General features: G+C 46.7%; 1 protein-coding gene across 1 annotated transcript in view; it reads right to left on the bottom strand.

Annotated features, from left to right (window-relative positions):
• Positions 1-27265, bottom strand: part of LOC141077948 (T-cell leukemia homeobox protein 3-like) — a 128042-nt gene extending 100777 nt beyond the window's left edge. The window contains exon 1 of the mRNA XM_073564731.1: positions 26518-27265. Coding sequence (XP_073420832.1) covers positions 26518-26908 — 391 coding nt within the window. The 5' untranslated portion in view covers positions 26909-27265. The remainder of the gene's footprint in view (positions 1-26517) is intronic.
• Between the last annotated feature and the right edge of the window lie 293 nt (positions 27266-27558).

Raw genomic sequence — 27558 nt, 5'->3', positions numbered from 1 at the left:
GGCTGATATATTCATATATACAGAATATAATCCCCCGACGCCAGGAGATAGCACCCCAATATATTCATATATACAGAATATAATCCCCCGACTCCAGGAGATAACGCCCCGATATATTCATATATACCGAATATAATCCCCCGACTCCAGAAGAAAATACCCCGATATATTCATATATACAGAATATAATCCCCGACTCCAGGAGATAACACCCCGATATATTCATATATACAGAATATGATCCCCCGACTCCAGGAGATAGCACCCCGATATATTCATATATACAGAATATAATCCCCCGACTCCAGGAGATAACACCCCGATATATTCATATATACCGAATATAATCCCCCCACTCCAGGAGATAATACCCCGATATATTCATTTATACAGAATATAATCCCCGACTCCAAGAGATAACACCCCGATATATTCATATATACAGAATATAATCCCCCGACTCCAGGAGATAACACCCCGATATATTCATATATACAGAATATGATCCCCCGACTCCAGGAGATAGCACCCCGATATATTCATATATACAGAATATAATCCCCCGACTCCAGGAGATAACACCCCGATATATTCATATATACCGAATATAATCCCCCCACTCCAGGAGATAATACCCCGATATATTCATTTATACAGAATATAATCCCCGACTCCAAGAGATAACACCCCGATATATTCATATATATAGAATATAATCCCCCGACTCCAGGAGATAGCACCCCGATATATTCATATAAACAGAATATAATCCCCCGACTCCAGAAGATAATACCCCGATATATTCATATATACAGAATATAATCCCCCGACTCCAGGAGATAGCACCCCGATATATTCATATATACCGAATATAATCCCTCCACTCCAGGAGATAATACCCCGATATATTCATTTATACAGAATATAATCCCCGACTCCAGGAGATAACACCCCGATATATTCATATATATAGAATATAATCCCCCGACTCCAGGAGATAGCACCCCGATATATTCACATAAACAGAATATAATCCCCCCACTCCAGAAGATAATACCCCGATATATTCATATATACAGAATATAATCCCCCGACTCCAGGAGATAACACCCAGATATATTCATATATACAGAATATGATCCCCCGACTCCAGGAGATAGCACCCCGATATATTCATATATACAAAATATAATCCCCCGACTCCAGGAGATAACACCCCGATATATTCATATATACCGAATATAATCCCCCCACTCCAGGAGATAACACCCCAATATATTCATATATACAGAATATAATCCCCCGACTCCAGGAGATAACACCCCGATATATTCATATATACAGAATATGATCCCCCGACTCCAGGAGATAGCACCCCGATATATTCATATATACAGAATATAATCCCCCGACTCCAGGAGATAGCACCCCGATATATTCATATATACAGAATATAATCCCCCGACTCCAGGAGATAACACCCTGATATATTCATATATACAGAATATGATCCCCCGACTCCAGGAGATAGCACCCCGATATATTCATATATACAGAATATAATCCCCCGACTCCAGGAGATAACACCCCGATATATTCATATATACCGAATATAATCCCCCAACTCCAGGAGATAACACCCCGATATATTCATTTATACAGAATATAATCCCCGACTCCAGGAGATAACACCCCGATATATTCATATATATAGAATATAATCCCCCGACTCCAGGAGATAGCACCCCGATATATTCATATAAACAGAATATAATCCCGCGACTGCATGAGATAACACCCCGATATATTCATATATACAGAATATAATCCCCCGACTCCAGGAGATAGCACCCCGATATATTCATATATACAGAATATAATCCTCCGACTCCAGGAGATAACATTCCGATATATTCATATATACAGAATATAATCCTCCGACTCCAGGAGATAGCACCCCGATATATTCATATATACAGAATATAATCCCCCGACTGCATGAGATAACAGCCCAATATATTCATATATACAGAATATAATCCCCCGACTGCATGAGATAACAGCCCAATATATTCATATATACAGAATATAATCCCCCGACTCCAGGAGATAATACCCCGATATATTCATTTATACAGAATATAATCCCCGACTCCAGGAGATAACACCCCAATATATTCATATATACTGTACAGAATATAATCCCCCGACTCCAGGAGATAATACCCCGATATATTCATTTATACAGAATATAATCCCCCGACTCCAGGAGATAACACCCAGATATATTCATATAAACAGAATATAATCCCCCAACTCCAGGAGATAACACCCCGATATATTCATATATACAGAATATAATCCCCCCGACTCCAGGAGATAACACCCCGATATATTCATATATATACAGAATATAATCCCCCCGACTCCAGGAGATAACACCCCGATATATTCATATATACAGAATATAATCCCCCGACTCCAGGAGATAACACCCCGATAAATTCATATATACAGAATATAATCCTCCGACTCCAGGAGATAACAGCCCGATATATTCATATATACAGAATATAATCCCCCGACTCCAGGAGATAACAGCCCGATATATTCATATATACAGAATATAATCCCCCAACTCCAGGAGATAACACCCCGATAAATTCATATATACAGAATATAATCCTCCGACTCCAGGAGATAACACCACGATAAATTCATATATACAGAATATAATCCCCCGACTCCAGGAGATAACACCCCGATAAATTCGTATATACAGAATATAATCCTCCGACTCCAGGAAATAACACCACGATATATTCATATATACAGAATATAATCCAACGACTCCAGGAGATAACACCCCGATATATTCATATATACAGAATATAATCCTCGGACTCCAGGAGATAACACCCCGATATATTCATATATACAGAATATAATCCCCCGACTCCAGGAGATAACACCCAGATATATTCATATAAACAGAATATAATCCCCCAACTCCAGGAGATAACACCCCGATATATAAATATATACCGAATATAATCCCCCGACTCCAGGAGATAACACCCTGATATATAAATATATACCGAATATAATCCCCCAACTCCAGGAGATAACACCCCGATATATAAATATATACCGAATATAATCCCCCGACTCCAGGAGATAACACCCCAATATATTCATATATACAGAATATAATCAACCGACTCCAGGAGATAACACCCGGATATATTCATATATACAGAATATAATCCCCCAACTCCAGGAGATAACACCCCGATATATAAATATATACCGAATATAATCCCCCGACTCCAGGAGATAGCACCCCGATATATTCATATATACAGAATATAATCAACCGACTCCAGGAGATAACACCCCAATATATTCATATATACAGAATATAATCCTCGGACTCCAGGAGATAACACCCTGATATTTAAATATATACCGAATATAATCCCCTGACTCCAGGAGATAACACCCCGATACATTCATATATACAGAATATAATCCTCGGACTCCAGGAGATAACACCCTGATATTTAAATATATACCGAATATAATCCCCTGACTCCAGGAGATAACACCCCGATATATTCATATATACAGAATATAATCCTCCGACTCCAGGAGACATCACCCTGATATATTCATATATACAGAATATAATCCCCGACTCCAGGAGATAACACCCCGATATATTCATATATACAGAATATAATCCTCCGACTCCAGGAGACATCACCCTGATATATTCATATATACAGAATATAATCCCCGACTCCAGGAGATAACACCCCGATATATTCATATATACAGAATATAATCCTCCGACTCCAGGAGACATCACCCTGATATATTCATATATACAGAATATAATCCCCGACTCCAGGAGATAGCACCCCGATATATTCATATATACAGAATATAATCCCCGACTCCAGGAGATAGCACCACGATATATTCATATATACAGAATATAATCCCCGACTCCAAGAGATAGCACCCCGATATATTCATATATACAGGATATAATCCCCCGACTCCAGGAGATAAGACCCCGATATATTCATATATACAGAATATAATCCCCCGACTCCAGGAGGTAGCACCCCGATATATTCATATATACAGAATATAATCCCCGACTCTAGGAGATAACACCTCGATATATTCATATATACAGAATATAATCCCCCGACTCCAGGAGATAACACCCCGATATATTCATATATACAGAAAATAATCCCCCGACTCCAGGAGATAACACCCCGATATATTCATATATACAGGATATAATCCCCCAACTCCAGGAGATAACACCACGATATCTTCATATATACAGAAAATAATCCCTCGACTCCAGGAGATAACACCCTGATATATTTATATATACAGAATATAATCCCCCGACTCCAGGATGTGACATCGGCGGCCGTGCCCGCCGATGCCCCTTCAGCGGCGGTGCCCACCGCAGCTTCCTCTCACCTGCGTCCCCCTGTCCGCGCGCTCTTCCGCGCTGCTCACCGCTCTGCTACGGGTAACCGCGCCGGCCTTAGGCCGCGCACGCGCGTTCCCCCGGCCTCTTCTGTTGGTAGGGGGCGTCGCTAGGGGAGGGTCTGTAGGGCGCACTTCCGGTCTCCGCATATATCAGGCGTCCGCTCTATTCTGAGGGCGCCTGGTGATTGTTTGTGACTTGCAGCACTCATCGGCCATACCTTTTCCAGTGTACCCTGCCTATCCTTGCCGTTTCCATTGTCTGCCCTGTTCCTGGTCCATTTCCGTCTGTCTGTCTCCTCCCCGTGGTCCCCGCTGAACCTTTCCTGTAGTCTCCTAGCCATTACCTTCCGCCTTTCCACCCCGCTATTCCTGCTCTGTCTGCCTTGTGACGAACAGCCCACCGCCGTTCGTCTACTTACGGGCGACACTAACGGGGGTCCCGCTGCCACCAAAACGCGACGGACAGCGGACCCTGTGTCACCACTATGTCACAATCCCACCCCTGACACGGGTGTATCAGCGGACGGAGGGACGTGACACAATGCCGGCACACAGCTATCACAGGCACCGTTGGGGCTTATCTTAGTTATCCCACCACCGGCACCATGTGACAAAAATATCCAGCAAGCTAATCTCGCTCTACAATTTGCCGCAGGGGGAGTTTAATTTGGATGCCCCACCACTGCTATCAATCTTCCAAGTACTGCGGGGATTTATGTATATCCCACTTTCTCAGTTCCACTTTGGAACTCACAGCTCTCCGGCGCCCCCCTTACCCTCAGGTCAGTCAGGGAACTGCACCTAGGATAATTGGTCGCCGGACGGGCTGCCTGTTGTGAACCGGCAATTAGGCTTCTGCAGTAAGGGAATTATCAATGCTGTGGCTGCAGACCCTTATTCAGCAATATAAGACCCTTCTGTACTGCCAGCAAGCCGTAATAGCCGTACACAACGCGCTGCCACCAGTCACGGTTACTTAATTCACAGTGTTAAATTAAGAGGGTCCGTGGCAAACCCTTTGAATTAGTAGCGATTATCTATCAAAGGCGTATAGTTCGAGTCTTAGAGCATGGAGACAGATCTAAATAATTATTTCATTTATTTTCCGAAAGAGGACAGTGATTACAGATAAAAGTTGCTATAAAATTGAGACATAAAATATGTACAGTACAGGTATAAAATAAAAGTGGAGAAAACAAAGAGATTACACTCACAGTTCCATATTGTTCCTTAGGCAGACCATGCGGCTAAGGTGGGTGGAGGCGGAGCTGCACTTCTCCGCTCATCTGGATCTTTCTACCACGACGACTTGAGCTGTTCTGAGCTGGTTTGCCCAGGAAATGCCTTATAGACTTTCCTATGTGACATCACAGAGAGGTGCATTCTGGGTTGATCCCACCTCTCTTATCCAAGTTATGTTTTGGCTACAAAACTTAGATTAGCTATAACTTTATGGTAGAAGCTGGTATGGACTCATCAGTGGTATCATGTTTCCCAGCGTAATGAGCCCATCAAGAAAACATCAAACATCTATGCGATATGACCGTCCATTTGGGCGCAAATCCTATCTCATGTTCTGGACAGGGTAGAACTTCGAAACATACGCGGTCTCGAAGCTGGGACCGCTCAGGTTACAAAAATATGATTTTCATATCTCTAGGGTATTTGGTTCTTATGGTATAGTCTCTCATAGTTTTATTCGTTTCAAACAAAGAAGTTTTTCCCGCTCTGAAGAGGAGAGAAGGCAAATGGTGTGAGGAAGATGGTCTAGCTAATTAACATTCCTGCTCTTCCAGAGGAAGTGGCAGGGTTGATAAAACCTGGGGGGAAGGAATTCCTACTACTGAGAGTTTACAATGTCCTAGGATGGAGGATTTGTTAGCACATTGCAACAGAAAACATATCTTCGGGCATTGTACATCACACCTCCCCCCTTAAGAGGGCGCTAAGGAGGCATTACCTCTCGGTAATCTGCCATGCGCACCTCAGCGGGTTCGCCCCGGCGGGACAACCCATCGGCATTGCCGTTTTCACGGCCCTTCCTGTGTTTTACAGTAAAATCGTACTGTTGAAGGGCAAGGCTCCAGCGGAGCAATCTTCCATTGGTTCCGGACACTGTGTGCAACCAGCTCAGAGGGTTGTGGTCGGTTACCACCGTGAAGGCGCGCCCATACAGGTAGGGCTGCAAACGCTGCAGTGCCCACACCATGGCCAGACACTCCTTCTCGATGGTCGAGTATGCCACTTCCCTCGGCAAAAGTTTCCGGCTCAGGTACAACACGGGGTGCTCTTGGTCCCCCGAGTCGACCTGGCTAAGCACAGCACCGAGGCCAAACTCGCTGGCGTCGGTCTGTACCAGAAACGGGCGACTGCTGTCGACTGCTCTCAACACTGGAGAGTTGCACAGGGCTGCTTTCAAAGCTTGGAAAGCCGCCTCACAGTCATCTGTCCAGTTGACTGTTTGGGGTAGCCTCTGCTTGGTGAGGTCAGTCAAGGGTTTGGCAAGGGCGCTATAGTCCTGTACGAACCGCCTATAGTACCCTGCAGTGCCCAAGAAGGACTTCACCTGTTTCTTGGTCCTGGGGGTGGGCCAGGACACGATTGCGTCCACTTTTTCTGGCTCCGGACTCATGGAACCCCCGCCTACCCGGTGCCCCAGGTAGTGGACCTCGCGCATGCCTATCTGGCACTTCCCCGGCTTGATGGTCAGGCCTGCCTGGTGAAGACGCTTGAGCACCTCCTGGAGGTGCTGAAGGTGTTCCTCCCAGGTGGAACTGAAGACGGCAATATCGTCTAAGTACGCCACTGCGTACTCCTCCAGTCCCCGAAGCAGGTGGTTGACCATCCGCTGGAAAGTGGCAGGGGCATTCTTCATGCCGAAGGGCATGACCGTGGACTCGTACAGTCCAAAGGGGGTGATAAAGGCGGATTTCTCCTGTGCCTCAGGGCTCAGGGGAATCTGCCAGTATCCCCGACTCAAATCCATGATGGATATGTAGTTGGCGTTTGTCAACCGCTCGAGCAGATCCTCGATGCGCGGCATCGGGTGGGCATCAGAGGTTGTGATGGCGTTGAGCCCCCTGTAGTCCACGCAGAACCGGGTGGTTCGATCCTTTTTAGGCACGAGGACTACAGGTGAAGCCCACGCACCTTTTGACCGTCGAATCACTCCCAGCCTTAACATCTCATCGACCTCTTGGCGCATGACTTGTTGCACCGTTTCAGAGATCCGATAAGGTGTTCGCCGTAATGGGGCATGATTCCCGGTGTCGACCTCATGAACCGCTAACTCCGTCCTCCCAGGACGGTTGGTGAACACGGGCCGGAAGAGTTCCAGGGTGGCCATCAACTGCAACCGCTGGGACACGGTGAGCGAACCACTTATCTCCATGTCCTCAATGGACCCATTGGCCTTGGCCTGGGCCAGCATGTCCAGGAGGGAATCTTCCTCCCCATCCTCTGGCAGATTGCAGACCGGTAGGATGCAAGCTTCACGTTCGTAGTGCGCCTTCAGCATGTTGACGTGAAAGGCCTTGCGCCTACCCCGAGCATGGTCAAGCGTGACCACGTAGGTGACCGGGTTGAGCTGTTGGTGGACGACGTACGGGCCTTCCCAGGCTGCCTGAAGCTTATCCGTTGGTACCGGGACCAACACCCACACCTTTTGACCCACCTGGTAGGTCCGCTCCCGGGCGTTCTGGTCGTACCAGCGCTTCTGGTCAGCCTGAGCCTGCGTCATGTTGTCATGCACCAACTGCGTCAAGGTCTGCATCTTGTCACGGAAGCGCATGACATAATCCACGATGGACACTTCTGTGGGGTTTGGCTCATCTTCCCAGGATTCTCTTATCAACCCAAGGGGTCCCCGGACTCGCCTGCCATACAGGAGCTCGAAGGGGGAGAACCCGGTCGAAGCCTGCGGAACTTCTCTGTAAGCGAACAGCAGGTGTGGGAGGTACCGCTCCCAGTCGCGCCCTTGGGTCTCAACCAGTATGCGGAGCATCTGTTTGAGGGTACCGTTGAAACGTTCACACAAACCGTTAGTCTGTGGGTGATACGGACTCGATACCAGCTGCGTCACCTGCATTTTCTCACAGAGAGCCTCCATTAGGTGAGACATGAATTGGGGCCCTTGATCGGTAAGCATCTCCCTGGGAAATCCTACTCTCGAAAAGATGGTCACCAGTGCGTCAGCCACCTTATCTGCCCTGGTTGAAGACAGAGCTACTGCCTCTGGGTACCGGGTAGCGTAGTCTACCACGGTGAGAATGTATCGCTTTCCGGAGCTGCTGGGGACGGACAGCGGTCCTACAATGTCCACCGCGATTCTCTGGAAAGGCTCCTCTATCACCGGCAAAGGAATAAGGGGAGCCTTAAGAGCAGGCCCCGCCTTACCCACTTTTTGACAGGTGGCACAGGAGCGGCAGTAGTGTGTTACATCTGTCCCCATCTTGGGCCAATAGAAGTGTTGAGACAGCCGTGCCTTTGTTTTGCTGATCCCCAAGTGTCCAGCGAGTGGAATCTCATGGGCAATCCGCAACAACTCAGTTCTGAACTGATAGGGGACGACCAGCTGTCTTTCCCTCAACCACTCCTTTTTAGGATCTCCGGGTACTGTCTCCCGGTACAACCTTCCTCGTTCCCAGAACACCCTCTCCTTATCAGACTTGGAGGTGGGCGTCTCGGCGAGACCTCTCAATTTCTCCAGGCTGGCATCTGAGTGCAGAGCAGCCTGGAACTCCATGCTGGAGGCTGCCAGAAGTGACGTCAGGGTCCCCTCTTTACTGGGACCCTCTGGAACCGGCTCTGGGTTCACCTCTGGTTCAGTCTCTCCTGTAGCAGCAGAGGGTCCAGAAGACAGTGCGTTACCTGCGATCTGGGCACTCTGACTGCGTGTGACAGCTGCTATGTATGCTGTCTCCCTGGGGATTTCTTCAGACCCACCAGCTGGTGCTGCCCTGGGCTCTACCTCCCCATCCACCCCCAACACTTTAGGAGCAGTGCTACTTATGGGCCAGTTACCTTCCTCGGTGGCACTGGTCAGCTGCATGGCATTACCTTCCTCATGGTCCCCATGCACCTCCCCATTTCCTTGAGCACCGTTGCTTACTCCTGCCAGGGGTTCCTCAGCCGTCTCACTCCGCAGAGTGACGGGGCTGAGCACTTCGGTACCTGTGGACACATCTACAGCTTCAAAGAAAGGGTTAACGGGTTCAGTCGGCACAGATACATCAACATCATCATCATCCTTCCTAGGAGAAGAATGGTTATCAGTTTGCTTTGGTACATTCACATCAGCATCAGCATCGTACCTGGGGAAAGAATGGTTGTTAGTTGCATCATTACTCATCAAGGCATTAGCAGGTAACACATTCAGTTTCCCATCATCAACATCATCAGGGTTAACGTTACCCTTATTATCAGTTTGGGGAAGGGTGTCAGGGACATAGTATGCAACCATCCTCCCCAAGTCAGTCCCCAATAAAACATCAGTGGGCAAATTTTCAGACACTCCCACCTCCCTCAACCCGCTCCCGGCACCCCAGTCAAGAAAAACTCGTGCCACTGGCAAGGGACAACGGGTGCCTCCAATCCCGGTGACAGTCAGGGTTTTCCCCTCAACAAACTCTTCAGGGGCCGCCAGTCCAGGACGGATGAGGGTTCGTTCAGCCCCGGTGTCCTTGAGGCCTGTAGCAAGACGGGCCCCCACCTGAACAGGTTGAACGTTGTCGTCAGCCCTCCCAACCACACCTCCCACCAAAAGAACAGAGGCGTTGGGCCCGGGGGCCTTGGCTGGGGGGTTCTTCGGCCTATTCGGACAGGTGTAAAAGAAGTGACCAGGCCGCTGGCAGTGGTGACACAGGCGACTGTCAGTAGCCGGCCTGCTGTTGGCAACAGGGACTGGGCCTCCGGAGGGACGGCTAGCTGGGGCATTGGGGTTGGTTGCTGGCTTACCCCCTTTCCAGCTGGTGGCGACTGGCCTCCGCGTCTCAGGCTTCCGGTTGGCCTCGTGGTTGTCGGCGATCTGCGCCGCTTTGTCCGCGTTCGTTGGTTCGCGGTCCAGGATGAACTGTCGGACCTCAGCTGGGCAGAGATGCAGGAACTGGTCTTTGATCATCAGGTCCCGTAGCTGCTCAAAGGTTTCAACGGACAGTCCATGGATCCACTGGTCAAAGTGGGTCCTGAGTCCTTGCACCACATCACTGTAGCTATCGTGTGGGCCACGTTGGAGGTGTCGGAACTTCTTTCGGTATACCTCAGGTGTCAGCCGGTATTTGGCGATCAGCGCCTGCTTTATGGCGTCATAGTCGTCATCGGCTTCTGGCGGAAGAGAAGCAAATGCCTCCAGGGCTTTGCCTTTTAGCCCTGGGGTCAAGTACCTTGCCCATTGGTCTCTAGGCAGCTGGTACTGTCTGCAGGCTTTCTCAAAGGCTCGCAGAAATGTGTCCAAGTCCCCATCCTTTTCCATCACGGGAAAATGCTCTGGCCGGGGTTTAGGAGTCTGGACGCTGCTGGGCTCACTGCTTCGGGCTGTGGGGGCATTCCCACCCCGCTGGAGTACCTCCAGTTCATGGGCCCTCTGCGCCTCCCTCTCGGCTCGCTGCTCTGCTCTCTCAGCCTCCGCTCGGCGCTCAGCTCTCTCAGCCTGGGCTTGACGCTCGGCTTGGGCCTCCTGCCGATATTGCTGGATCAGCCTCACCCGCCCATCACTGTCTTCGGCGGGGAGTGCGTCCAAGGCCATTTGCAGATAGGGGTCCACCCCGTCCTGGTTGAATGTGGGGCCAGCGCTCAGGAGTGGAGCCTCTGCTGCAGCCCCATTGCCACTTGGGCCAACTTCTGCGCTCGCTGGATTCTGGTCGTTGTCCAGCTGCACTAGAGCCGCGATCATTTGAGCTCTGTTTTTGTTCGTGGCGTCAAGGCCTTGGTACGTGCATAACCCAGCAAGAACTTCCTTTGTCTGCCGGTTGTACCAAGGTTCTCCTTTTGCCGCCATGGTTGCCAAATAAAAGATAGAAAAAGAAAAACGAAGAAATGGGAGGGAATACTTGTACGTACACACAAATGTCTCAGAACTAGTAACCACTGAGTCTGTTCTCCAAAACCTATGATGCAGGATTCCCGCAGGAACCGTGCAGGTTTTTAGTGAGAGGAATGATTGCTCAAACCAAATCACTAATGCTCTAGGATTATCCCACCGCTCTGCCACCAATATGTGACGAACAGCCCACCGCCGTTCGTCTACTTACGGGCGACACTAACGGGGGTCCCGCTGCCACCAAAACGCGACGGACAGCGGACCCTGTGTCACCACTATGTCACAATCCCACCCCTGACACGGGTGTATCAGCGGACGGAGGGACGTGACACAATGCCGGCACACAGCTATCACAGGCACCGTTGGGGCTTATCTTAGTTATCCCACCACCGGCACCATGTGACAAAAATATCCAGCAAGCTAATCTCGCTCTACAATTTGCCGCAGGGGGAGTTTAATTTGGATGCCCCACCACTGCTATCAATCTTCCAAGTACTGCGGGGATTTATGTATATCCCACTTTCTCAGTTCCACTTTGGAACTCACAGCTCTCCGGCGCCCCCCTTACCCTCAGGTCAGTCAGGGAACTGCACCTAGGATAATTGGTCGCCGGACGGGCTGCCTGTTGTGAACCGGCAATTAGGCTTCTGCAGTAAGGGAATTATCAATGCTGTGGCTGCAGACCCTTATTCAGCAATATAAGACCCTTCTGTACTGCCAGCAAGCCGTAATAGCCGTACACAACGCGCTGCCACCAGTCACGGTTACTTAATTCACAGTGTTAAATTAAGAGGGTCCGTGGCAAACCCTTTGAATTAGTAGCGATTATCTATCAAAGGCGTATAGTTCGAGTCTTAGAGCATGGAGACAGATCTAAATAATTATTTCATTTATTTTCCGAAAGAGGACAGTGATTACAGATAAAAGTTGCTATAAAATTGAGACATAAAATATGTACAGTACAGGTATAAAATAAAAGTGGAGAAAACAAAGAGATTACACTCACAGTTCCATATTGTTCCTTAGGCAGACCATGCGGCTAAGGTGGGTGGAGGCGGAGCTGCACTTCTCCGCTCATCTGGATCTTTCTACCACGACGACTTGAGCTGTTCTGAGCTGGTTTGCCCAGGAAATGCCTTATAGACTTTCCTATGTGACATCACAGAGAGGTGCATTCTGGGTTGATCCCACCTCTCTTATCCAAGTTATGTTTTGGCTACAAAACTTAGATTAGCTATAACTTTATGGTAGAAGCTGGTATGGACTCATCAGTGGTATCATGTTTCCCAGCGTAATGAGCCCATCAAGAAAACATCAAACATCTATGCGATATGACCGTCCATTTGGGCGCAAATCCTATCTCATGTTCTGGACAGGGTAGAACTTCGAAACATACGCGGTCTCGAAGCTGGGACCGCTCAGGTTACAAAAATATGATTTTCATATCTCTAGGGTATTTGGTTCTTATGGTATAGTCTCTCATAGTTTTATTCGTTTCAAACAAAGAAGTTTTTCCCGCTCTGAAGAGGAGAGAAGGCAAATGGTGTGAGGAAGATGGTCTAGCTAATTAACATTCCTGCTCTTCCAGAGGAAGTGGCAGGGTTGATAAAACCTGGGGGGAAGGAATTCCTACTACTGAGAGTTTACAATGTCCTAGGATGGAGGATTTGTTAGCACATTGCAACAGAAAACATATCTTCGGGCATTGTACATCACATGCCTGTCCTCCGAGTCGTCCCTGCTGGCTCCGGCTGTCGCGGTTCCGCCCCCTGCGGTCCTGCCCCTAACGATCCCTGTACAGGGGTCGGTCTTCACCAGGTGCGCTCGGCCCAGGGGCTCCGGATCCGCGATCCAGAGGGTCCACTCTTGGACGTATTAGCCAGAGGCGTCACAGTATCACCAGGCCATGGATCCCGCCGGTGCCGCAGCCGCCACACAAAAGGAATTGCTTTTTCTTCGTGAAAATCAGACCCGGATAATGTCCTTTATGAAGTCTATGGACACCCGGTTGTCCGCCCTGCAGACCTCTGACCCCGGGCACGCTCCCCTCTTAGTCAGCCTCCAGCAGGAGCTCGCGCAGCAGCGCGACGCTCAATCCCACATCTTAGGTTACATGGCATCCGTGGATGATCGATTGCTTGCTCTGCAATCCTCTGCTGCGCTGCAACTTCCTCCCCGGACGTAGTCTCTACTCCGGCTCCCCGTCTGGGTAAACCCCCCAGGTACAGCGGAGATCCCAAGTTATGCCGGGGTTTTCTAAATCAATGCAGGCTACATTTTGAGCTTGCCCCCCTTCAGTACCCCACTGACCGCGCCAAGGTGGCGTTCGTTGTGTCCCATCTCGAGGGTGAGGCCCTGTCCTGGGTGAACCCCTTGTGGGAGAGAGATGACCCCGTAGTGTTAAGTATACAGACCTTCTTGGAAACCTTTCGCAAGGTATTCGATGAACCGGGTCGCTTAGCATCCTCCACGGAGGCCCTTTTTAACCTCCGCCAGGGTTCCCTCACAGTGGGGCAATACGCCATCCGCTTCCGGACCCTCTCTTCTGAGTTGGGGTGGAACAATGAGGCTCTTGTGGGAGCCTTTTGGAGAGGCCTCTCCAGTAAGATCAAGGATGAGCTTGCCGGGCGAGACACCCCCACCACTCTGGAGGACCTTATTTCGCTGGCCACTCGCATTGATCTACGCTTTCAGGAGCGCGCTCGAGAGGCAGTCGGAGAGAGAAGGTCCTTTAGGCTGTATCAGGCTCCTGTCCCCCGTTTCCCTGTATCTCCTGTTAGTACCGCTCCTGAGCCTATGCAGATTGATCGTGTCAGACTGTCCGAGCAACGCCGCAGGGAGAGGATGACCAAGGGTCTCTGCCTGTACTGTGGAGGTGCCAACCATTTTGTGCGTTCTTGTCCGGAGAAGCCAGAGAGGTCGGGAAATGCCTCCACCTAGGTCAGGTAAGAGAGGACCCCCTAGGTGATCAAAATTCCTCTCTTCCCCTTACCCTTTCAGCTTTGCTAATTACAGGTCGGGAGCGTGGATCTGTGGAGGCGTATGTGGACTCGGGTGCTGCCGGTAATTTCATCCGCCAGGAGGAGGTTGACAAACTCCAGATTCCGGTGTTGGTATTGAAGAACCCTCGCGCTATTTCCTCCGTTGATGGTAAACCTTTACCCGGACTCATCACCATGGTTACCGTCGAAGTAGACCTCCAAATCGGAGCTCTCCACCTCGAAAAGATAGCCTTTTATGTCCTGCCACAACTAGCCCATGCTGTTCTTCTAGGGCTACCCTGGCTCAGACGGCACGAGCCGGTGATTGACTGGCGCTCTGGGGAAGTTCTCCGTTGGGGGCACTCCTGCCAGGAGCACTGCCTACGGGCCCTCACTCGTCCCCGTCCATGCTCGAAGCCTGCCGACCTTCCGGGCCTACCCGCACCCTATCACACGTTTGCCGATGTGTTCAGCAAAAAGGAGGCGGACTCCTTACCCCCTCATCGCTCCTATGACTGCCCTATCGACCTAGTTCCCGGAGCCACTCCTCCCAGAGGGAGAACTTATCCTTTGTCCCCAGCAGAGACCTCGGCTATGTCGGAATATATACAGGAGAATCTGGCCAAGGGGTTCATCCGGAAGTCCTCGTCCCCTGCGGGCGCAGGTTTCTTCTTCGTCCGGAAGAAAGATGGGTCCCTGCGACCCTGTATTGATTACCGGGGCCTGAACAACATCACTGTTAAAAACCGGTACCCGCTCCCGCTGATTCCTGAACTCTTCGACCGGCTGAGGGGGGCCAGAATCTTCACGAAGTTGGATCTGCGGGGAGCTTACAACTTAATCCGAATCCGAGCGGGGGACGAGTGGAAGACGGCCTTCAATACCCGGGACGGCCATTATGAATACTTGGTCATGCCGTTCGGTCTCTGCAATGCTCCAGCGGTGTTTCAGGAATTCGTAAATGAGGTGTTCCGAGACCTACTCTATTCCTGCGTGGTGGTGTATTTGGATGATATCCTCGTTTTCTCGACCGACCTCTCCTCCCATCGGAGAAGTGTACGCATGGTCCTGCAGCGCCTTCGAGAAAATCGTCTTTACGCCAAGATCGAGAAGTGCCTCTTCGAGCAAACAGCGTTACCCTTCTTGGGGTATATCATCACGGATTCCGGTCTTAAGATGGATCCGGAGAAGCTGTCCGCGGTACTCCAGTGGCCTCGTCCAGTTGGCATAAAGGCCATCCAGCGTTTCCTCGGCTTCGCTAACTATTACCGACAGTTTGTACCCCACTTCTCTACAGTCACCAAGCCCATCACGGTCCTGACCCGTAAGGGGACGAAGTCTAACGTCTGGTCTTCCGAAGCCGAGGACGCCTTTCTTGCCCTGAAACGCTCGTTTGCCTCTGCTCCGATCTTACACCGTCCAGTGGCTAGTAGGCCCTTCATCCTGGAAGTTGATGCCTCCTCCACTGGAGCTGGGGCGGTTCTCTCCCAACAGGCTCCATCTGGACGTCTAGTCCCCTGCGGGTTCTTCTCCAAATCCTTTTCTCCGGCGGAGTGCAACTACTCCATTGGGGACCGGGAATTATTGGCCATTAAGATGGCGCTGGAGGAATGGCGATATCTGCTCGAGGGGGCAGTGCATCCCTTTACTATCTTCACGGACCACAAGAACCTGGCCTACCTGCAATCTGCCCAGAGACTCAACTCCAGACAAGCCAGGTGGGCTCTGTATTTTTCCCGTTTTGAGTTTAAGCTCCACTTCCAGCCCGGCAGTAAGAACATCAAAGCTGATGCGCTTTCCAGGTCTTTGCAGCCACCGGAGAAGGAGGAGGATCCATCATATATTATCGAGCCGGCTAAAGTTATCTCCGTGGCCCCCGTGAGATTCTCTACCCTTCCGCCTGGCAAGACCTTCGTCCCTTCAAACAAACGTCTGGAAGTACTGCGCTGGGGACATTCTTCCAAGGTTGCTGGGCACGTTGGGATTAAGAAGACTCTTTTGCTTCTTTCCCGGTATTACTGGTGGCCCTCTCTCCACCAGGATGCAAAGGACTTTGTAGCCTCCTGCAGAACTTGTGCTCAGAACAAGGTTCCAAGGACTCTGCCCTCCGGTCTCCTTCATCCGTTGCCTGTGCCAGAGGCCCCTTGGCAGCAAATCGCCATGGATTTCGTGACTGATCTGCCTCGCTCTGCTGGATGTACTACCATCTTAGTCGTCGCAGACCGCTTTTCCAAGATGGCCCACTTTATTCCCTTGGTCGGACTGCCATCTGCTCCAAAGTTGGCCGAGATCTTTATCCACCACGTGTTCAGGCTACATGGTCTTCCTCTGCGAATCGTGACCGATCGAGGGGTCCAGTTTACTTCCCGATTCTGGAGGGCCCTCTGTCGGCTCCTGGGCACGTCTCTCGACTTCTCCTCAGCGTATCATCCTCAAACCAACGGCCAAGTGGAACGGATTAACCAAATTCTGACCACCTACTTACGCCACTTTTCTAACGCCCATCAGGATAATTGGGTCTCTCTTCTACCTTGGGCGGAATTCGCTCATAATAATCATTCCAGCGAATCAACGTCCAAGACACCGTTCTTTGTGGTAACTGGGCTAAATCCTGGGGTTCCATTGCCCTTTTCCGCATCGTCTGGAGTTCCTGCAGCAGACACTCTCGCCAAGGAGTTTTCGCAAATTTGGAAGGAGACCAGAGAGGCGCTCGAGCTAGCCAACATCCGAATTAAGAAACACGCGGACAAAAGACGAAGGGATCTACCCCCGTACCATCCCGGGGACAAAGTCTGGCTTTCTACCAAACATATCCGCCTGAAAGTCCCTGCTTACAAATTAAGTCCTCGGTACATCGGGCCTTTTGAAGTACTTGGGCGCATTAACAAAGTAGCCTACAAATTGAGGTTGCCGGCATCACTCCGGGTCCCTAACGCCTTCCATATCTCGCTCCTTAAACCTGTGGTCTTGAATCGGTTCCAACCAACCTCCATGTCCCCTCCCTCGCCAATTTGTTCTAACAATGTCTTTGAAGTAAAGGACATTCTGGCTATGAAAAGGGTCAAGGGTAAGACTCTTTTTCTTATCGACTGGAAGGGTTTTGGCCCAGAGGAGAGGTCCTGGGAGCCCCGAGAGAATGTCGATGCCCCCCTTATCATGAAAAGATTTCTGACCAACCTCAGAAGGAGAGGACATATGGGAGGGGGTACTGTGACATCGGCGGCCGTGCCCGCCGATGCCCCTTCAGCGGCGGTGCCCGCCGCAGCTTCCTCTCACCTGCGTCCCCCTGTCCGCGCGCTCTTCCGCGCTGCTCACCGCTCTGCTACGGGTAACCGCGCCGGCCTTAGGCCGCGCACGCGCGTTCCCCCGGCCTCTTCTGTTGGTAGGGGGCGTCGCTAGGGGAGGGTCTGTAGGGCGCACTTCCGGTCTCCGCATATATCAGGCGTCCGCTCTATTCTGAGGGCGCCTGGTGATTGTTTGTGACTTGCAGCACTCATCGGCCATACCTTTTCCAGTGTACCCTGCCTATCCTTGCCGTTTCCATTGTCTGCCCTGTTCCTGGTCCATTTCCGTCTGTCTGTCTCCTCCCCGTGGTCCCCGCTGAACCTTTCCTGTAGTCTCCTAGCCATTACCTTCCGCCTTTCCACCCCGCTATTCCTGCTCTGTCTGCCTGTCCTCCGAGTCGTCCCTGCTGGCTCCGGCTGTCGCGGTTCCGCCCCCTGCGGTCCTGCCCCTAACGATCCCTGTACAGGGGTCGGTCTTCACCAGGTGCGCTCGGCCCAGGGGCTCCGGATCCGCGATCCAGAGGGTCCACTCTTGGACGTATTAGCCAGAGGCGTCACACAGGAGATAACACCACGATATATTCATACACAGGATATAATCCCCTGACACCAGGAGATAACACCACGATATATTAATATATACAGAATATAATCCCCCGACTGCAGGAGATAACACCCCGATATATTCATATATACAGAATATAATCCCCCGACTCCAGGAGATAACACCCCGATATATTCATATATACAGAATATAATCCCCAGACTCCAGGAGATAACACCCCGATATATTCATATATACCGAATATAATCCCCAGACTCCAGGAGATAACACCCAGATATATTCATATATACAGAATATAATCCCCCAACTCCAGGAGATAGCACCCCGATATATTCATATATACTGTACAGAATATAATCCCCCGACTCCAGGAGACAACACCCCGATATATTCATATATACAGAATATAATCCCCCAACTCCAGGAGATAACACCCCGATATATTCATATATACAGAATATAATCCCCCGACTCTAGGAGATAACACCCCGATATATTCATATATACAGAATATAATCCCCCAACTCCAGGAGATAACACCCAGATATATTCATATATACAGAATATAATCCCCGACTCCAGGAGATAACACCCCGATATATTCATATATACAGAATATAATCCCCCGACTCCAGGAGATAACACCCCGATATATTCATATATACAGAGTATAATGCCCCGACTCCAGGAGATAACACCACGATATATTCATATATACAGAATATAATCCCCGGACTCCAGGAAATAACACCCAGATATATTCATATATACAGAATATAATCCCCAGACTCCAGGAGATAACACCCCGATATATTCATATATACCGAATATAATCCCCCGACTCCAGGAGATAACACCCAGATATATTCATATAAACAGAATATAATCCCCCAACTCCAGGAGATAACACCCCGATATATTCATATATACAGAATATAATCCCCCGACTCCAGGAGATAACACCCCGATATATTCATATATACTGTACAGAATATAATCCCCCGACTCCAGGAGATAACACCCAGATATATTCATATATACAGAATATAATCCTCCGACTCCAGGAGATAACACCCTGATATATTCATATATACAGAATATAATCCCCCGACTCCAGGAGATAACACCCAGATATATTCATATATACAGAATATAATCCCCCGACTCGAGGAGATAACACCCTGATATATTCATATATACAGGATATAATCCCCCGACTCCAGGAGATAACACCCAGATATATTCATATATACAGAATATAATCCCCCGACTCCAGGAGATAACACCCAGATATATTCATATATACAGAATATAATCCCCCGACTCCAGGAGATAACACCCCGATATATTCATATATACCGAATATAATCCCCCGACTCCAGGAGATAACATCCCGATATATTCATATATACAGCATATAATCCCCGACTCCAGGAGATAACACCCCGATATATTCATATATACAGAATATAATCCCCCGACTCCAGGAGATAACACCCCAATATATTCATATATACAGAATATAATCCCCCGACTCCAGGAGATAACATCCCGATATATTCATATATACAGAATATAATCCCCCGACTCCAGGAGATAACACCCCGATATATTCATATATACAGAATAAAATCCCCGACTCCAGGAGATAACACCCAGATATATTCATATATACAGAATATAATCCCCCGACTCCAGGAGATAACACCCCGATATATTCATATATACAGAATATAATCCCCCGACTCCAGGAGATAACACCCCGATATATTCATATATACAGAATATAATCCCCCGACTCCAGGAGATAACATCCCGATATATTCATATATACAGAATATAATCCCCGACTCCAGGAGATAACACCCCGATATATTCATATATACAGAATATAATCCCCCGACTCCAGGAGATAACACCCCGACATATTCATATTTACAGAATATAATCCTCCGACTCCAGGAGATAACACCCCGATATATTCATATATACAGAATATAATCCTCCGACTCCAGGAGATAACACCCCGATATATTCATATATACAGGATATAATCCCCCGACTCCAGGAGATAACAGCCCGATATATTCATATATACAGAATATAATCCCCCGACTCCAGAAGATAATACCCCGATATATTCATATATACAGAATATAATCCCCCGACTCCAGGAGATAACACCCCGATATATTCATATATACAGAATATAATCCCCCGACTCCAGGAGATAACACCCCGATATATTCATATATACAGAATATAATCCCCCGACTCCAGGAGATAACACCCCGATATATTCATATATACAGGATATAATCCCCCGACTCCAGGAGATAACACCCCGATATATTCATATATATACAGAATATAATCCCCCCGACTCCAGGAGATAACACCCCGATATATTCATATATACAGAATATAATCCCCGACTCCAGGAGATAACACCCCAATATATTCATATATACAGAATATAATCCCCCAACTCCAGGAAATAACACCCCGATATATTCATAAATACAGAATATAATCCCCGGCTCCAGGAGATAACACCCCGATATATTCATATATACAGAATATAATCCCCCGACTCCAGGAGATAACAGCTCGATATATTCATATATACAGAATATAATCCCCGACTCCAGGAGATAACACCCCGATATATTCATATATACAGAATATAATCCCCCGACTCTAGGATATATCAGCTCGATATATTCATACAGAATATAATCCCCGGACTCCAGGAAATAACACCCAGATATATTCATATATTCAGAATATAACACCCGACTCCAGGAGATAACACCCCGATATATTCATACATACAGAATATAATCCCCCCGACTCCAGGAGACAACACCCGGATATATTCATATATACAGGATATAATCCCCCGACTCCAGGAGATAACACTCCGATATATTCAAATATACAGAATATAATCCCCCGACTCCAGGAGATAACACCCTGATATATTCATATATACCGAATATAATCCCCGACACCGGGAGATAACACCCCGATATATTCATATATACAGAATATAATCCCCAGACTCCAGGAGATAACACCCCAATATATTCATACATACAGAATATAATCCCCCCGACTCCAGGAGACAACACCCGGATATATTCATATATACAGGATATAATCCCCCGACTCCAGGAGATAACACTCCGATATATTCAAATATACAGAATATAATCCCCCGACTCCAGGAGATAACACCCCGATATATTCATATATACAGGATATAATCCCCGACACCGGGAGATAACACCCCGATATATTCATATATACAGAATATAATCCCCAGACTCCAGGAGATAACACCCCAATATATTCATATATACAGAATATAATCCCCCGACTCCAAGAGATAACACCCCGATATATTCATATATACAGAATATAATCCTCCGACTCCAGGAGATAACACCCCGATATATTCATATATACAGAATATAATCCTCGACTCCAAGAGAATATAATCCCCGACTCCAAGAGATAACACCCCAATATATTCATATATACAGAATATAATCCTCCGACTCCAGGAGATAACACCCCGATATATTCATATATACAGAATATAATCCCCGACTCCAAGAGATAACACCCCGATATATTCATATGTACAGAATATAATCCCCCGACTCCAGGAGATAACACCCCGATATATTCATATATACAGAATATAATCCCCCGACTCCAAGAGATAACACCCCGATATATTCATATATACAGAATATAATCCTCCGACTCCAGGAGATAACACCCCGATATATTCATATATACAGAATATAATCCCCCGACTCCAAGAGATAACACCCCGATATATTGATATATACAGAATATAATCCCCCGACTCCAAGAGATAACACCCCGATATATTCATATATACAGAATATAATCCCCGACTCCAAGAGATAACACCCCGATATATTCATATATACAGAATATAATCCCCCGACTCCAGGAGATAGCACCCCGATATATTCATATATACAGAATATAATCCCCGACTCCAGGAGATAACACCCTGATATATTCATATATACAGAATATAATCCCCGACTCCAAGAGATAACACCCCGATATATTCATATATACAGAATATAATCCCCGACTCCCGGAGATAACACCCCGATATATTCATATATACAGAATATAATCCCCCGACTCCAGGAGATAACACCCCGATATATTCATATATAAAGAATATAATCCCCCGACTCCAGGAGATAACACCCCAATATATTCATATATACAGAATATAATCCCCCGACTCCAGGAGATAACACCCCAATATATTCATATATACAGAATATAATCCTCCGACTCCAGGAGATAACACCCCGATATATTCATATATACAGAATATAATCCCCGACTCCAGGAGATAGCACCCCGATATATTCATATATACAGAATATACTCCCCCGACTCCAGGAGATAACACCCCAATATATTCATATATACAGAATATAATCCCCGGACTCCAGGAAATAACACCCAGATATATTCATATATACAGAATATAATCCCCGACTCCAGGAGATAACACCCCGATATATTCATATATACAGAATATAATCCCCCGACTCCAGGAGATAACACCCCGATATATTCATATATACAGAATATAATCCCCCGACTCCAGGAGATAACACCCCAATATATTCATATATACAGAATATAATCCCCCGACTCCAACAGATAACACCCCGATATATTCATATATACAGAATATAATCCTCCGACTCCAGGAGATAACACCCCGATATATTCATATATACAGAATATAATCCCCGACTCCAAGAGATAACACCCCGATATATTCATATATACAGAATATAATCCCCCGACTCCAGGAGATAGCACCCCGATATATTCATATATACAGAATATAATCCCCGACTCCAGGAGATAACACCCCGATATATTCATATATACAGAATATAATCCCCGACTCCAAGAGATAACACCCCGATATATTCATATATACAGAATATAATCCTCCGACTCCAGGAGATAGCACCCCGATATATTCATATATACAGAATATAATCCCCCGACTCCAGGAGATAACACCCCAATATATTCATATATACAGAATATAATCCCCGACTCCAGGAGAGAGCACCCCGATATATTCATATATACAGAATATAATCCCCCGACTCCAGGAGATAACACCCCAATATATTCATATATACAGAATATAATCCTCCGACTCCAGGAGATAACACCCCGATATATTCATATATACAGAATATAATCCCCGACTCCAGGAGATAGCACCCCGATATATTCATATATACAGAATATAATCCCCCGACTCCAGGAGATAACACCCCAATATATTCATATATACAGAATATAATCCCCCCGACTCCAGGAGATAACACCCCAATATATTCATATATACAGAATATAATCCCCGACTCCAGGAGATAACACCCAGATATATTCATATATACAGAATATAATCCCCGACTACAGCAGATAACATCCCGATATCTTCATATATACAGAATATAATCCCCCGACTCCAGGAGATAACACCCAGATATATTCATATATACAGATTATAATCCCCCGACTCCAGGAGATAACACCCAGATATATTCATATATACAGAATATAATCCCCCGACTCCAGGAGATAACACCCAGATATATTCATATATATAGAATATAATCCCCGACTCCAGGAGATAACACCCAGATATATTCATATATACAGAATACAATCCCCGACTCCAGGAGATAACACCCAGATATATTCATATATACAGAATATAATCCCCGACTACAGCAGATAACATCCCGATATCTTCATATATACAGAATATAATCCCCCGACTCCAGGAGATAACACCCAGATATATTCATATATACAGATTATAATCCCCCGACTCCAGGAGATAACACCCAGATATATTCATATATACAGAATATAATCCCCCGACTCCAGGAGATAACACCCCGTTATAATCATATATACAGAATATAATAACCGACTCCAGGAGATAACACCCCGATATATTCATATATACAGAATATAATCCCCCGACTCCAGGAGATAACACCCCGATATATTCATATATACAGAATATAATCCCCCGACTCCAGGAGATAGCACCCCGATATATTCATATATACAGAATATAATCCTCCGACTCCAGGAGATAGCACCCCGATATATTCATATATACAGAATATAATCCCCCGACTCCAGGAGATAGCACCCCGATATATTCATATATACAGAATATAATCCCCGACTCCAGGAGATAACACCCCGATATATTCATATATACAGAATATAATCCCCGACTCCAGGAGATAACACCCCGATATATTCATATATACAGAATATAATCCCCCGACTCCAGGAGATAACACCCCGATATATTCATATATACAGAATATAATCCCCCCGACTCCAGGAGATAACACCCCAATATATTCATATATACAGAATATAATCCCCCGACTCCAGGAGATAACACCCCAATATATTCATATATACAGAATATAATCCTCCGACTCCAGGAGATAACACCCCGATATATTCATATATACAGAATATAATCCCCCGACTCCAGGAGATAGCACCCCGATATATTCATATATACATAATATAATCCCCGACTCCAGGAGATAGCACCCCGATATATTCATATATACAGAATATAATCCCCCGACTCCAGGAGATAACACCCCAATATATTCATATATACAGAATATAATCCCCCGACTCCAGGAGATAACACCCCAATATATTCATATATACAGAATATAATCCCCCGACTCCAGGAGATAACACCCCAATATATTCATATATACAGAATATAATCCTCCGACTCCAGGAGATAACACCCCAATATATTCATATATACAGAATATAATCCCCCGACTCCAGGAGATAGCACCCCGATATATTCATATATACATAATATAATCCCCGACTCCAGGAGATAACACCCCGATATATTCATATATACAGAATATAATCCCCCGACTCCAGGAGATAACACCCCAATATATTCATATATACAGAATATAATCCCCCGACTCCAGGAGATAACACCCCAATATATTCATATATACAGAATATAATCCCCGACTCCAGGAGATAACACCCAGATATATTCATATATACAGAATATAATCCCCCGACTCCAGGAGATAACACCCCAATATATTCATATATACAGAATATAATCCCCGACTCCAGGAGATAACACCCAGATATATTCATATATACAGAATATAATCCCCCGACTCCAGGAGATAACACCCCAATATATTCATATATACAGAATATAATCCCCGACTCCAGGAGATAATACCCCGATATATTCATATAAACAGAATATAATCCCCGACTGCAGCAGATAACACCCCGATATCTTCATATATACAGAATATAATCCCCCGACTCCAGGAGATAACACCCCAATATATTCATATATACAGAATATAATCCCCGACTCCAGGAGATAATACCCCGATATATTCATATAAACAGAATATAATCCCCGACTGCAGCAGATAACACCCCGATATCTTCATATATACAGAATATAATCCCCGACTCCAGGAGTTAACACCCAGATATATTCATATATACAGAATATAATCCCCCGACTCCAGGAGATAACACCCCAATATATTCATATATACAGAATATAATCCCCGACTCCAGTAGATAATACCCCGATATATTCATATAAACAGAATATAATCCCCGACTACAGCAGATAACATCCCGATATATTCATATATACAGAATATAATCCCCGACTACAGCAGATAACACCCCGATATATTCATATATACAGAATATAATCCCCCGACTCCAGGAGATAACACCCCGATATATTCATATATACAGAATATAATCCCCGACTGCAGCAGATAACACCCCGATATATTCATATATACAGATTATAATCCCCCGACTCCAGGAGATAACACCCCAATATATTCATATATACAGAATATAATCCCCGACTACAGCAGATAACACCCAGATATGTTAATATATTATTAGTATGTATGTCCTTCATCTGCATTCTCTTCTCCCCATATCCCATTTCCCATTCACCTGTCATCCTTTCCTTTGGGGGTCTCTTGCTGGTTTGCATCCATGGGAATGAGATAGCAGAGAATCCTGACATCCTCGTCATTGTGGGGAGGTTTGGGGATCCTTGTGCAGGGGCAACTTGCGGCAGCGGCCTGTGAGCTGGCACTCTTATCACCCCTGCTTGTCGGACATTGACATTCATACTGACGTCCATCCTCATGTTGAGGCTGTAGGAAGAGCTGGCTGGAGCAAACATGGCGCTGTAGGCTCCAGCTCCCTGAAGCTCCTGCTCCTCCGTCCTTGTATACTGGTAGCCTGCAGTCTGCTCTGGGCTATATAGGATCTGGTCAATTCCAAAGTTGATGGGTTCATGGTGAGTTGTGGAGTTTTGGGCCATGTCCATAAGATCCATGAAGTTTGAGTTATGAAGTTCTTTGCATTATGTCTGGCACACTTCTAATCTGTTTGGTGGAAAAAGTGGGGAGTTTGACGCTGGCTCTGCATCTATACCATGGAACCACTGGATTCATACAAAGTTTAGATGTGTAGTTGTGGGGGATTAGGACATAGTGAGAATACAGATGACGATGTCAAGGGGTGCACGGAGTTACTCCACTCTGTTGCAGGAGAATATTATTTTGGTGGGATTAATACTGGTAATGATGTGCACTGAAGATCTCATTGGGTGCAGGCCAGGGATCTCCTCTGTGAAGGTCATTGATGGAATACAGACTTATCTTGGGGTTCGTGGTTGAGGCGATAAGCATGTTTCACAATAATCCAGCCTTACTCTCGACCATGAGTAGCTCACCTCCAGCCAGAATAGTGAGAATTTTTGATTAGGCCGAATCTTGAAAGACTATTTTAATGGCCTAATTGTCCAGAAGTAGCCTTTTAATAGATGTCACAAGAGAATTTTTGAAGCATCTTTGGGTTTCCATTGTATTACGAAGCAATGCAGGAAACCAACTGTTCTACAGGACAATGACTGAAGCCACAGCGTCCTGGAGGTGGAGCGTTTACCACTTGGCTTGGTTCAGTTTCAATGTCATCATTATTCGA

This window comes from Dendrobates tinctorius, unplaced genomic scaffold (genome assembly GCF_039654945.1).
Source record: "Dendrobates tinctorius isolate UK_male_01 unplaced genomic scaffold, ASM3965494v1 ptg000483l, whole genome shotgun sequence".
Classification (NCBI taxonomy): Eukaryota; Metazoa; Chordata; class Amphibia; order Anura; family Dendrobatidae; genus Dendrobates; species Dendrobates tinctorius.
Note: the sequence above shows the minus strand (reverse complement) of the source record. Positions and strands in the feature narration are given on the sequence as shown.